At 46.0% G+C, this 14,641-nt stretch overlaps 1 protein-coding gene across 2 annotated transcripts in view; it reads right to left on the reverse strand.

Moving 5' to 3' along the window:
• The window catches only part of FSHR (follicle stimulating hormone receptor), a 157,421-nt gene that overhangs the window by 46,432 nt on the left and 96,348 nt on the right, over positions 1 to 14,641 (reverse strand). For both annotated transcript variants that reach the window (XM_084829212.1, XM_084829213.1), the window contains 2 exons: positions 5,386 to 5,457; positions 3,466 to 3,543 (listed from right to left, as the gene is read on the reverse strand). In XM_084829212.1, the coding sequence (XP_084685338.1) occupies positions 3,466 to 3,543; positions 5,386 to 5,457 (150 nt within the window). The remainder of the gene's footprint in view (positions 1 to 3,465; positions 3,544 to 5,385; positions 5,458 to 14,641) is intronic.

Below are 14,641 nucleotides of genomic sequence, written 5' to 3' on the forward strand. Positions count from 1 at the left end.
CCCCCATCCCCCGCTCCGGATGTTGTTTTTAAAATTAAGGCGTTATCCTCGCAGAATCAGGGCTTCTCTGCAATGTTTTTTTTCCCCTTAATTGAGGCATGATTAGAAAAGATTTGAAGCTTCACAACTTCAAAGCTTCAAAGATCATACCTCAATTAGGAAAAAAAAAAACATTGCGGAGAATCCCGATTCTGTGAGGATAACGCCTTAATTAAAAAAAAAACATCCGGAGCGGGGGATAGGAGGGGGTAAAACTTAATCTCATTTGAAGGGATAGAATAACCCCCTACTCAGTGCAGGAAGCCTGATTCCCAGGCGATCACCCATGCAACTGACCAGGACCAACCCCGCTTAGCTTCCGAGATCAGACAAGTGTGCGCACATCCAGCCCTTTGCTTGTTGCTGAGGAAATGGGGGCTGCTGAGGAAGCTATGCGATCGGTAGCCGGAAGACAACATGGGGCTGTCGAGAGCTGTGATTGGACAGGAGGGAAATACAAACACCGCCGTATATGGACAGGCAGGGGAGGGGACTATGACCAGATAGGGTAGCAAAGGCGGAAAATCAGAGCACATTAAGGGGAAATACTGGGATATTAGGGTATTGAAAGTGGGAGCACGGAAGTGGGAAATTCCAGTTCCAATTCAAGGAGGGTACTGCGTAGTGTGAAAGGCGGGAGGTGAAACCTCATTGGAAGCAAAAAAAGGTGGTAAGTGTAGATCCAGCCTATGCGGCTCCCAAGGGCAGGATAAGAACCAACAGGTGGAAATTGCAGGGAAGCAGATTTTGACTTAACATTAGGACCCATTTCCTAAGAGTGAGAGTTGTTAGGAGGTGGTGGGTTCTCCTTCACTGGAGGTATTCCAGGCATGGTCTGAAGTAGGGGTGTCAGAGAATTCCACCATGGATCTCGGTGAGGCCGAATGCCAGTGCATTTGGCCCCCTGAACTCCGTGGCAGAATGGCCTGCCATCCCCCCGCTCCCCGCGGATCCCCCCGGGACAAGACTTACCTGGGGCAGATGTTCCGGATGGTGGCGGCTCCAGCGGTGGCTTCGGTGGTGGCGGCTGGCCATCTGAACGGCTGCCGCCGCCACCATTTGCAGTCTGTTTCCCCCCCCCCATTCGTGATAGGCTACGTAAAGACTTACGTAGCGTATCACGTCTGGGTTAAAAAACAAACAAACCCGCATACGCAAATGGCGGTGGCTATGGCCGCTGCCATTTGCATTCCTTATTTTTGGCCCTCTTAGTCTATGTAAATATTTACGTAGACTAAGACGGTGAAAATAAAGGGGAATGCAAATAGTGCCCGCTACGCTATTTGCGTTCCCCCTTATTTTCGCCCTCATAGTCTACGTAATTATTTATGTAGATTAAGATGGCCAAAAAGAAGGAATGCAAATGGCGGCGGCCGTAGCCGCTGCCATTTGCATACACTTTTTTTTTTAACCCAGACATGATAGGCTACGTAAGTCTTTACGTAGCCTATCACGGCTGAATACAGAAACGCAAATGGCAGCGGCTACGGCAGCTGCCATTTGCGTCCCTGCTAGCCAGCGGCCAGATGTCTGGCTGCTGGCGGAGCCGGCCGGCGGCTCTGCGGAATCCCCACGGAGCAGAGCTGGCCAGCCAGGATTCCGTGGGGAGGATTCCGAGGGGAGGGATGGAGCACCTCCCCCCCCAGCGGAACCCGGTGGAGCCAGGTAAGTGGGGTTTCGTACACCCCTAGTCTGAAGGCACAGGAGGCAGCCACTTTGCTGAAGCTAAGCAGGTCTGGGTCTGGTCAGTGCTTGGGGGGGGGACCACCTGGGAGCCATATGTTGCCCCCTTGAGTTCCACAATGGAAGAAAGGTGGGATATAAATGAAATTAAACAAACCAACAGATACAATTTTCAAGCCAAGGTGGGATGGCCATCTGCCACGGATGCTGAAACTGCAGCCTGTAGTGCAGAGCCTGCATTGAACAGGGGGTTGGACTAGATGATCTCCAAAGTGCCTTCCAACTTTAATATTCCATGATATGCTTCGGCAGGAAGGAGGAGTTTGGGGAAGGATCCAAACTGTGCAGTTTAAGTCAGAAGTCTGTACCAGTTTGGATAGAATTGCTCTCTGCGAACAAGGCTTTTGGAAAATTCCATAACGTCATAAAGAAATGATTGACCATCATCATGATAACAGCAAAGCAGAGCCAGTATCTTTTAAAGCACATATTCAGATATGCCCACCCCACTAAAAGAGAGAGAGAGAGAGAGAGAGAGAAGAATCAAGAATGCACACTGGTTCATTAAGAAATATAATTGTGCCCACACAATGAGAAAGCTTCTAAGCACACAGCATGACGCTGCCCTGTGAAGTAGCCTGTAACGTTATATTAACATTATGCACAAGTATATCAGATTATTAGCTGCTCTACCCATTGTTTGTCTGAGTAATGGAATGTCTGCAGCCAACTGGAAATCCAAAGCAGTCCTGCTGTCCTTCAGAGCATGCACTGAATGATGTGGGACTGTCTTGGCAAATGTAAAAAGAGACTATCCTGGGCATCATTAATTTTTAAATTTGCTCCATGTTGTGAGGCTTTCGAGAGAGAGAGAAAAGGGAAAATAAATTGTTGAATGGAAAGGCGAGAAGCAATCCAGTTTTGTTTGGCATCGAAGCCCTGTTTTCATGTCCGCAAAACCTAATCGGCTGGAAAGCTGTTGTGGATCCAGCTCCCACCAAGGAAGCGGTATTTTTGTTTTTAAAATGCAGGATAAACAGCATAGGCTTGGGAAAGAAGGAGAATGCTAAAAAAAGGAGAGACGTGGAAAACAAATGCTGAAAATGCTTGGGAAAAGAGGTTGAGCTTGAAGTGACGTTGAAAAGGTGCGTGATTTTTATGGCATACGCACCGACCAGGGACAGGCCTTATTTCCTGGTACCTGCCTTGGGTAAAAGACTGTTTTAGAGCACAGCCCTATCAGCTAGATGCCCAAAGGATGAAGGGCTCCAGTGTCAGAGCCCTCTGTCCATCTTAGGCCCTGCTCTTGCCAGCAAGCCAGGAGGAATGACTGAGGCTTTCTTAGCTTCTGTATCCTCCCTTAGAACACTTCCCAGTAGACGGGCCTCTGAGCCCCTCTAGCTCATGCACGCTGCTGAGGGCAGGAACATGGCTGGGAGGCCTTTGGATCCAGCAAATCCACGGCCTCTCCCTTCCTCATCCACTGGTCTGCCCCCAACACACCCATCTCCTCCTTTCCTGCAGTCGAAGATCTGATCTCAGGAGAGGGTGCTGCCGCGGAGCTCTTTGCAGTGGCTGGGTACAGCTGGATCTCTTCCACCAAGGCTCGAGCACTTTAGAAACAGCAACAATACCAGTGTGTTGAGCTGAATTTTAAAACCTCAGTTTAAAGACAGGGCTGGACTATCACGCACATGCACAGACAAAAAACAAACAAACCTGTATTAACCAGATACTACTTACATATCAACACGATCAGAGCTTAAGCCCAGGAAAGAATTTCTTTCAATTTTGCGTATATTTATGTTGTCTTGGATATCTCTGAGATTTAAAAAAAAGAGTACCGTTAAAAAAATGCATCTATGTAATGTGTTGTTGGCATTGTTGTTGTTTATTCTGTCAGTCGCTTCCGACTCTTCGTGACTTCATGGACCAGCCCACGCCAGAGCTTCCTGTCGGCCGTCACCACCCCCAGCTCCCCCAAGGTCGAGTCCGTCACCTCCAGAATATCATCCATATTGTTGGCATACAAGGCACCAAATATGAACCATTCTTTCTTTCATTTTTGTGCATAAAAACATCATGCAATACCAATATAATCAAATCAAAGGATGAGCAGCATGTAACTATCAATAATATAATATTGGCTAAAATGTATTAGCCACCAGTGCGATAAGGGGCATTGCACTTGTGTGTTATATTTGCCTGTATGTGTTATCATGTATGTATCAGCATTTATGTATCCATAGTTTATATAATCAGATTTTAGGTGAATGGGTTCCCGTAGTATGAACAATGAGGGGTTCCAGCAAGGCCATGAGCTATGGAGTATTAGGGGTCTCAGAACTCATGGCATAAGCACTTCTGAAAACTGGGTGAAGAGGCCTTCAGTCTGAGATCACTGATTAGTGTGTCAATGGTTACAGCGTCCTGTAGAACAACAGCTCGAAATAGGCCTTGAAACATCCTGTGGAATAACAAGTAGGTCTGTGGGCATCTCACCCCTGAGCATTGTGCCCACAGCAATAAGACTGCCTTTTGACTTGTGAGTCAACGGTCAATCTTCTGTGAGAGACTACAGCAACTGTGGATTAACAGATGTGGGTCAACACTCAACAGGCAAACCGGTCGTGAGGTAACCGGGACAGTGGATTAAGTATCAGTGGCCATGTGGTGACTGGTGACTGTGGACTGATGGATATAAAAGTGGGCTTGAGATCAGCCCAGTAGGGAGTTCTTGTAACATCAGGAAGGTGCATGCTTGAGACCCCATAATCTCTGCAGCAAAGTCTCACTGAGTGGGGTTGGGCTTCCATCGTAGTGAATGGTGAGTATGACTGAATAGGGACCAAATTCTGTTTATAGGAAATCTGATATTTGTAATTTGAAGTGCAAATTCTCTATATGCAAATGGTGTAATCAATAAAGGAATGTAAGAGTTGGAGAGTTCCTGTGTGCAGCCTCATTACCCCAACTCTTTTTATATCCCAGGTTTGATTGGGACTGATCACCCCCATATCAGGCAGATTTGGTAACACCGGAAGCCTGAATAAAGAGATAAGTCATCAAGGGCCAAGGTTTCCAAATGTAGCAAAGTTCTGAAGATTCCATAACCTGGGGCCACCACAGAGAAAGCTCTGTCTGTAGTGACCACCACCCTAATGTTGGAACCAGCCCTAGGCTCTCAAAGTCTGATCTTAAGGAGCATGGAGGGCTAACATGGTAGAAGATGTTCCCTCAAGTATTCTTGTCCCTGACTGTAAACCCAGCCTGTTCTGAAAAACCACCCCAGCCCCAGATCTCAAGACTATGTTTCCTCCATGCACGAAATAATGTTATTGACTTCAAATCAAGAGTTTTTTATATCCTTATAAATGATTTTTAAAAAGTAGATTCTTTTTATGTCATTTGCCTTTTGGTTTTGAAGCCATAGTGTCTCTTTCAAGCTTTTGTAACACATCAGAGATTCATCAGCTTTTTTTTAATGCACATTTCAAATATGGGAATTTGGGTGAGATTTCACCTTCACCCAAATGTTCGTTTCAGCTCTAGTTCGGATTAAGTCAATTATAAATAATTTCTCCACTCTGTCCTTCTCTCCTTCACACACACACATAACGTGTCCAAACGCCAAAATATCAGAAGAATCCAGTAAAAACTTACAGCACAACCTTCTGCAAAGAGTGTACCTGGTTAACAGCAGGTAAAAACCTGATGGCAGTGTTTGATACCAACCTAAAAGAAGAGGAAATAAATAAATATATATAATTAGCTGTGGACTAAGAGAAAAGAAAAAGAAGAAATACTAGAGGAGAACTGCCCGATGGTTGTCTGAAATAAATTTGAGGAGGAAAATGCTGCAGACAAATTTCAGTCAGAGGCGTTAGCCTAAAAATTCTAAGTTACATTATCCTATTTTGATTCCCCTACCCACACAAAATTCTGGATTCTGGGTCCTGTTTGATGTAGGGATGGACATTTTAGTGTATTTCCAGTCCATGCCACTTCCACATGTGTTCATTCGTAAGTCTGTTCCATTCTGCTTCTGCATTGATCTGAGATTCTTTAAAAAAATCCACTCACAGATTTGCATTAAAATACATATCTAAAAAATACATCATTTTTGAACATCTTTTCTCTCAAATTGCAGATTTCTAAATGTATTTTTCACTCAAAATATGGATTTTAGTATGTTGTTTATCTCAAAATACAAATTTTAAAGCACATTTTGGTACCCTTTTTGAGCAAAAACTGAATCACAAAATTCGGGAAAGTACAAATTCTGAAAGATATTTATATTCCAACTCATCCATTAGTCTGAGATCAGATTAGTTCACGTTGGAATTCACAGACCGAATTCCTCAAGCATCCTGAGTTGGATATATTCTATAGCCCTATTCAGGCATTCGGAAAGCATGTTATTTAAACCTGCGAGGAAGGAGTATGCTCCAGCCCTGCCTACCCCCATTGTCATTCTTGGTGCCCTGTATGCATGGAGGGTGACTGTCTGAAGCGGACAACCTCCTCTATCCATGGGAGCTGTCCACACAATCTGGAACATCAGATAATCAGGATTCCAAATGGAATAGGGCTTAACTCACTGCATGATACTGGGGCCTCTAGCAACTAGGGATTCTAGCAACCAGGCAAAATATCTGACTTGCTGTACCACTCTGACAACTTCCCAGGGGAATGTGGCCCAGGTGTCACAAATGCAGCTGGCTGGGAAAAGGTACTGGAACATGTTGACTCAGTGGCTGATAGGTGAGACAAGAGGCCCAAAGGCTGTCAACTGATCTTATAGAGCCTCAGACTCAGGCTTGGCTTCAAGGTCTGTGCAACTGCCTCTAAGGCAAGGGGGGGGGAATTGTGGTCCTCCAGATGTTGTTGGACTCCAGCAACCATCAGTCCCAGCCAGCATGGCCAATGGTAATGGAAGATAGGAGTTGGATTCTAATGACATCTGCAGAGTCACAGACCTGCTCCAGGGTCACAGACCTACGCCTGCTCTTAAAAAGAAGACCAAGCAGATGTTGGATGACACTTTTAAACTGGTTTAATAATAATAGTGTGTGTGTCTGTATGTTTTACATCCCACAGTAAAAGTGTTAATGAAATAGTAAACCATACTGTGGTTATGCCCTTTTGCACACCGAAGATTGATACCTGACTTAAACGATAGCCCTGCCTACAACATCCATAGACCACCCAATTTTGTGCCAATAAATGCCTCCCTGGGGTGCTCTAACCTACTCATTTTCTTCCCCCTGCCTCTAATAAGCTGTTTGGCATAATAGTGCCACGCAGGGATCAGGTCAGTGGCAGCTGGTGACCCCAGTTCCAGAGGATCTGTGTTTCCATTCAGGGTTTTAGTGATCACCAGCTAAAACTCTAAGGTGCAGAAAGGTGCTATCCAAGGTGCTGAACCTCACCCCCCCAATAGGCTCAGCACCTTGGATAGCATCTTTCAGGGCCTTGGACAGCACCATCTAGAGTTTTGGCTGGTGGTAACTAAAACCCTGAATGGAATCACAGCTCCGTCCTCTGTAACTGGAGTCACCAGCCGCCACTGGGTCAGATACAGCACTGTGTGAGAAAACAAGTGACACCCTCACAACTGTGCTTCAGGTATGATTCCAAAGTGCTTCTGACAGCACAAGGAAGAATCATTAGATATTCATGAACAGACGTGAGCATTGAGGCAATGCATCAACCATTCTTGTGAGCATTCTAACTGACATCAGGATGAATGGAACAGCCATTTCCATTTCAAAGTGAGCTCTCAAATAAGGTATCTAAATATAAGTATAAAAATGTTCCGCACAGTTTCAGTTTGGCCATTCACATTCAAATAAGGGTTCATTATTCGTCTCGTTTCATATCCTCTCTGAGCATTTGCTTTACAGCAAAACAGCATGTGAGGGAGGGCTTTAAATTGTCATGGCTGCAAGCATATGATGAAAGCAGATGAATTTCTGCAATTGTTTCATCTTGGAAGGAAGGGACCCTCATGTCTCATTTGGTACAATGGGATGTGACTTATCTAACTGACTGCTTCATGGGAATGGGTGCCCCATGGCATTGTGGGAAGCCAGAGTTGCAATTCAGTTTACTTCCATTCATCTCCTTTTAGAACCTCAGGCCCTGGGCCAAATCTGACCCTCTTGGGGCCCTAATCTGGATTTCCAGGTTTCACCATATGTCCACACTGCCTTCCCTTTCCCCTGACCAGCAATCATTTGGTGGCCTCCTGGCTTTTGCACATCCCCTCCATTCTAAAAGGTTGAAATGCCTCTCCTAAGGCTTAGTTATTGACAATAAGCTAAATAGCCTGGCATTTTTGCCCCTGCCCCTTTTGGCGTTTAGCCCTGCCCACCACTGGAATGCAGCCCCTGAGAGCTTTTCTTAAATGGAATTTGGCCCTCGGTCTGAAAGAGGTTCTGCACCCCTGTTTTAGAAGATTTCTGATGGCAGGCTGATCTTATCTTAGGGAAATGCTCCCATGAGCTCATTGGCATGGATTCTGTCATGCCCCGACTGAAGGAGTCCTCAGAGGAGGGGCTAGAGGCCCCAGAAGCCCAGGGTAGCCCAGACCAGGGACTGCCACCAGACCCACAGGCACCTGCACCCTTGGGAGAAGTGGCTGCAGGGCCATCCCTGTCAGGAGAGAGCAACTCTGCCTCTGAGGCAGAGGCTGAGCCACCCCCTGATTCCTGGGAGCGTCATCGCCTCAAGTGACAGGCTAGCAGGGCTCCTGTGTGAAGGAGTGCTCACCCCCAGAAGAGGTCTCCTCAGGAGAAGGGGACTCCTCAGCAGAAAGGGACTCCTCAGGAGTAGGCTCTGATTGCTACAGCTGAGTTCTGGGTGGGGTCTGGCTGGCTTTGGGCTTAAAAGTCTTCACTGGAAACCTAGCCAGGGTTAGAGCAACTTGGTCTGTGCAGCCTCTGTCATGTACTTTGCCTCCTGAATTGTGCACTGTGACTGATGCTCTGTTTCCTGGCCATTTTCTGTGAGGGAGAGAAAGCACACCCTCCATATTTCAGATGACACGTCACCTCTATTTCTAGCCAATTCAGTAGTCAGGTACATTGAGTGAGTATTGTTGTAAACTATTAATTTGGCCTGGACACACAACTAGATGTGATGTGGAAGATTTGTAATCAGGATATCTTGCAGTTGTTTCTGTTTTGAAAGCAACCAGGGGCTAGCAGTGATGGGGAGGGGGGAGCTGAATTGGATCAGAGCCTTATTGCTAGGAGAGCCTTTCTTGAAAGAGCATGGATTATTGGCTGATAGGTGGATAGGGCTGTACCAATACATGTCTGAGGTCTAATTGCATGACCATACAATACTCCAGCACATGGGTGGCTATGCTATGGCATGGGCAGTTCTTGCATGCCTGAACCCGAGCAGAAGGGTGCACTTAGGGATGTCGTGGGCACCCGACTGGGTCTGGGAGTCCATTGCCCCCCTGCCTGCAACCCCTGGACTGTGCCTGCTGAACCCCTGTGCCGCTCATGCCCACTTGGACTCACTGCGACCCTGTCCAGTGAGCACCTGCCATTTTGCCACCTTTTTTCTGCATAAAAGGAATTTTAAAAATGCGCATATTTAAATATGCGCAGTTTGGGGCCAGGAAAGCTTAATATGCACAATATTAGAGGCATTAAAAAGGCAGCAAAATGGCAGGCGCTCACTGGATGGGGTTGCAGTGAGTCCAGGAGGGTGTGAGCGGGCTTGAGCATGGGTCGGGGGGGGGGAGCGGGGGCGGCACTTCAGCAGGTGCCTGAAGAACTCGATCTGGGGTGTGTTCGCACATCCCTAGGCGCACTGTCCTCATTGCAGCATAAATCCCTGTGGTAGTCACCCTCCATCCCCACTGTGCTTTTCTTTGCCCTCTAGTTCCTTAGCCCAGAATCAACATCACATCAAGGCATTGGTGAGGGAGTAGGCTATGGGGTATTCCTTGTGCTATAGTGGCGCACAGAGGGTTCTAGTGCAGCATCCCCCAGCCTGGTGCTCTCCAGATGTGTTGGACTGCAATGCCCATCAATCCATGACTGCTTTGCCCTCTGTCTGAGCAGCCCCATCAGAGCATGTTACTCCTTGGTGGGGAATGATGGTGGATGCCAACACATCTGGAGGCAACAGGTTGGAGAAGGCTGTTCTGGAGTGGCAGAATTCTCCCACCACAGGGCCCTTCACCACCAACTGCCCTATAGGACGAACTCCAGGAGAGCAGGAGGAAGAGGCAGCAGGCAGGCAAAGAAGGGGCAGTGGAGGCTGGTGACTCCAGTGTCAGTGGTGGGTGAATCCATTCTGGGTTTCAATCAGAACCAGTCAGAACTCTAAAGGAGCCCCACTGACAGCAGAACCACCAGCCTCCGCTGAGCAGGGGTGGCAATTAAGAGAGGTCTGGGTGCCATTTCCGCCCCTGCATGTTGCATTCCGTGGGGCGCTGTGCAGTGTAGCCCCCCAAAAGTTGGTGGTCTAACAATGAAATTTGGCAGCAAACCACTCTGAGGTGCTAAAAGGCTTAAATTTAGTTTGTTCTCAGACTAAAGTTTACCCTTTTATTTATTTATTTATTATTAAATTTATTAATCGCCCATCTGGCTGGTCACCCAGCCACTCTTTTAGTGCTAAGGAGTGGCTACAGCATGCTAAAATGGTCAAATTTAGATCCAGGGCAAGCTAAATGTGACCCTTCTGGCATACTGTAGCGCTAAAAGCACAATTTTTCAGGGGGAAATTGTTTTTTTTTAACTGCCCCCAAATTCAGCGGTGCAGCGGGGGTTGACATGGGCCACATCCAGCCCATGGGCCACTTATTGCCCACCCCTGGCTTAGAACCTGCTCCAGCTGGACAGTTTCCTCCCACCCTCTCAATGGCCATTTACCACCACGTGCCCTGTGGGAAGTCCTGATGACTTGTTATTTCATAGAATCATAGAATCATAGGGTTAGAAGGGGCCTACAAGACCACTGAGTCCAACCCCCTGATTCCCAGGCAGTCTCCCATCCAAGTACTAACCAGGGCTGACCCCGTCTGAGATCAGATGACATCAGGCTCATCCAGCCCTTTGCTCATTCATTTATTGGTATTGTTTATTGTAGGTTTTGAAAAATGTATTTTGATGTTGCTTGTTAGCCACCCTGCAAGGATTTGTATCCTGAAAGGCATGATATAAATAATTGTAGGACATAATCTCATACTTTAATTGGATGTAAGTTATTTGTGTATTTATTTGTGACAACTAAATACCGCTGAATATAATGAAATCCTTCAGCGGTTCACAATAACCTGTGCCACGCTTGCCGAAAGGGTTGGCTGCCATTGCATGTGCTCTAATCCTCCCTGTTTATGATACTTGTCTCTCTTTGGAGAGATTTGGAGGACACTTTTTTATGTTTTGATACTGTATGAACACTTGTACTTGCTTATCTTTCCATCTCATAATATGATTTGTATATTGCTTTCAAGTGTTCAAGGTGCTTCATATGCATTATCTCAGGGGTGCTCAGAATGTGGAATTGGGTCTACTGCAGCCCTGTAGCCAGCCTTCCGTGTCAGATGGGGCAGCCACAATTCTAGATGGGACATTTTGTGTGTGTGTGTGTGTGTGTGTGTGTGTGTGGAGGTGCATAGCACCAGCCAAGCCCCCCCCCCCACTGGTGGAGAGGATATGAGGGCCAGGCCATGGGAAGGGAAAAGTATGAGCTTCCCCCTCACTCCTCCTCCATGCAGAGGGTGTGTGAACTTACAGAATGGACTATGGAAAGGTCAACTTAACAGGAAATCTAGTATGAAAACTAGAGTTAAATGACTGGCATCTTTTTGTTTCATAAGAAAAAAGGATGTTAAGGAATCAGCGGACAAGGGGATACCAAAAGGCATGAAACAAACAAAATAGCTTACATATGCTATAACTAAGAAGTTAAAAACTAGTGTGACACTGGCTTCTTCAAAAATTCAGTTTTAGTCGTTTATCACAACAATACCAATACAAACAAACAAACAAACAAACCAGGTTTGGAAACAGAGTAAGAGCACATTACAATGCAACCGTAGTCAAGCACTTAGGGAGACTGGTGCTGAGAACATTATGCATAACTTCCCTGTTGAAGGCAATGCGACTGAGTCCTTAACTTCGTGAAATATTTACTGCATAATAGACTTCCTTTCGTAAACTTATAAAAATGTTTGATAACCTTGCAAGAAAGCTTTCTGAATGGTAGGTTCACAATACACTTTTTCAGAGAGAGAGGGAGAGATGCTTAGCACTTAAAACTCCTACTTTAGAACAGGAATGCCAGACTCAAAAGCTTGACTTTGCCTATAGCTACAGTCCTCTTTCCCCTTCATGGATCACTGCCTTGTTGTGGCGAAGGGGCTTGCGTAACTCAGTGAAGCCATAAGCTATGCCGTGCAGGGCCACCCAAGACGGACAGGTCATGGCAGAGAGTTCTGACAAAATGTGGTCCACTGGAGAAGGAAATGGCAACCCACTCCAGTATTCTTGCCAAGAAAACCCCATGGAACATACCACAAGGCTAAAAGAGATGACGCCGGAAGATGAGCCCCTCAGGTCGGAAGGTGTCCAATATGCTACTGGGGAAGAGCAGAGGGTATTTCCAAGTAGCGCCAGAAAGAGTGAAGCGGCTGGGCCAAACCCGAAAGGACACTCAGCTGTGGATGTGTCTGGTGGTGAAAAGAAAATCCGATGCTGTAAAGAACAATATTGTTTAGGAACCTGGAATGTCAGATCAATGAATCAAGGTAAGCTGGAGGTGGTCAAACATGAGATGGCAAGATTGAACATCGACATGTTGGGAATCAGCGAACTAAAATGGACAGGCATGGGCGAATTTAATTCAGGTGACCATCATATCTACTACTGTGGGCAAGAATCCCTTAGAAGAAATGGAGTAGCACTCATAGTCAACAAAAGGGTGGGAAAAGCAGAACTGGGGTACAATCTTAAAAATGATAGAATGATCTCAGTACGAATCCAAGGCAAACCATTCAACATCACAGTAATTCAAGTCTATGCCTCAACCACTGAGGCAGAAGAAGCTGAGGTTGATCGGTTCTATGAAGACCTACAACACCTTCTAGAACTAACACCAAAAAAAGATGTCCTCTTCATCATAGGGGATTGGAATGCTAAAGTAGGAAGTCAAGAAATCACCGGGATAACAGGCAGGCATGGCCTTGGTGTACAAACTGAAGCAGGACAAAAGCTAATAGAGTTTTGCCAAGAGAACATGTTGATCATAGCAAACACTCTTTTCCAACAGCACAAGAGGCGACTCTACACATGGACGTCACCAGATGGTCAATATCGAAATCAGATTGATTATGTCCTTTGCAGCCAAAGATGGAGAAGCTCCATACAGTCAGTAAAAACAAGACCTGGAGCTGACTGTGGCTCAGATCATGAGCTGCTTCTTGCAAAATTTCGGCTTAAATTGAAGAACGTCGGGAAAACCACTAAACCGTTCAGGTATGACCTAAATCATATCCCTGATGAATATACATTGGAGGTGAGGAATAGATTTCAGGGATTAGACCTGATAGACAGAGTGCCTGAGGAACTATGGACGGAGGTCCGTAACATTGTTCAGGAGGCAGCAACGAAATCCATCCCAAAGAAAAAGAAATGCAAGAAAGCAAAGTGGCTGTCTGATGAGGCTTTACAAGTAGCTCACGAAAGAAGGGAAGCGAAAAGCAAGGGAGAAAGGGGAAGATATACCCAACTGAATGCAGAGTTCCAGAGAATAGCAAGGAGAGACAAGAAGGCCTTCTTAAGTGAACAATGCAAAGAAATCGAGGAAAACAACAGAATGGGAAAGACTAGAGATCTCTTCAAGAAAATTGGAGATCTCAAGGGAACGTTTTGTGCAAAGATGGGCATGATAAAGGACAAAGAAGGCAGGGACCTAACAGAAGCAGATGAGATTAAGAAGAGGTGGCAAGAATACACAGAAGAACTATACAGGAAAGATCTGAATGTCCCTGATAGCCATGATAGTGCGGTCACTGAACTTGAGCCAGACATCCTAGAGAGTGAAGTCAAGTGGGCCTTAGGAAGCATTAGTAACAATAAAGCTAGTGGAGATGACAGTATTCCAGCCGAGCTATTTAAAATCCTAAAAGATGATGCTGTTAAAGTGCTGCATTCAATATGCCAACAAATCTGGAACACTCAACAGTGGCCACAAGACTGGAAAAGGTCAGTTTACATTCCAATTCCAAAGAAGGGCAACGCCAAAGAGTGTTCAAACTACCGCACCATTGCGCTCATTTCACATGCAAGCAAGGTGATGCTCAAAATCCTACAAGCTAGGCTTCAGCAGTATGCGAACCGAGAACTACCGGAAGTACAAGCTGGGTTTCGAAGAGGCAGAGGAACTAGAGATCAAATCGCCAACATTCGCTGCATCATGGAGAAAGCAAGAGAATTCCAGAAAAATGTCTATTTCTGCTTCATTGACTACGCTAAAGCCTTTGATTGTGTGGATCACAACAAACTGTGGCAAATTCTTAAAGTGATGGGAGTACCAGACCACCTTACCTGTCTCCTGAGAAACCTGTACGAGGGTCAAGAAGCAACAGTAAGAACCAGACATGGAACAACCGATTGGTTCAAAATTGGGAAAGGAGTACGACAAGGCTGCATATTGTCACCCTGCTTATTTAACTTATATGCAGAGTACATCATGAGAAATGCCCTGAGTGCTCATTGGAAGGACAGATAATGAAGCTGAAGCTCCAATATTTTGGCCACCTAATGCGAAGAGAAAACTCCCTGGAAAAGACCCTGATGCTGGGAAAGACTGAAGGCAAAAGGAGAAGGGGACGTCAGAGGATGAGATGGCTAGATAGCATCACCGATGCAATGAATATGAACTTGAG

The sequence above is a fragment of the Heloderma suspectum genome, chromosome 1 (genome assembly GCF_057233095.1).
Source record: "Heloderma suspectum isolate Gila_16-S chromosome 1, 16-S_ref, whole genome shotgun sequence".
Classification (NCBI taxonomy): Eukaryota; Metazoa; Chordata; class Lepidosauria; order Squamata; family Helodermatidae; genus Heloderma; species Heloderma suspectum.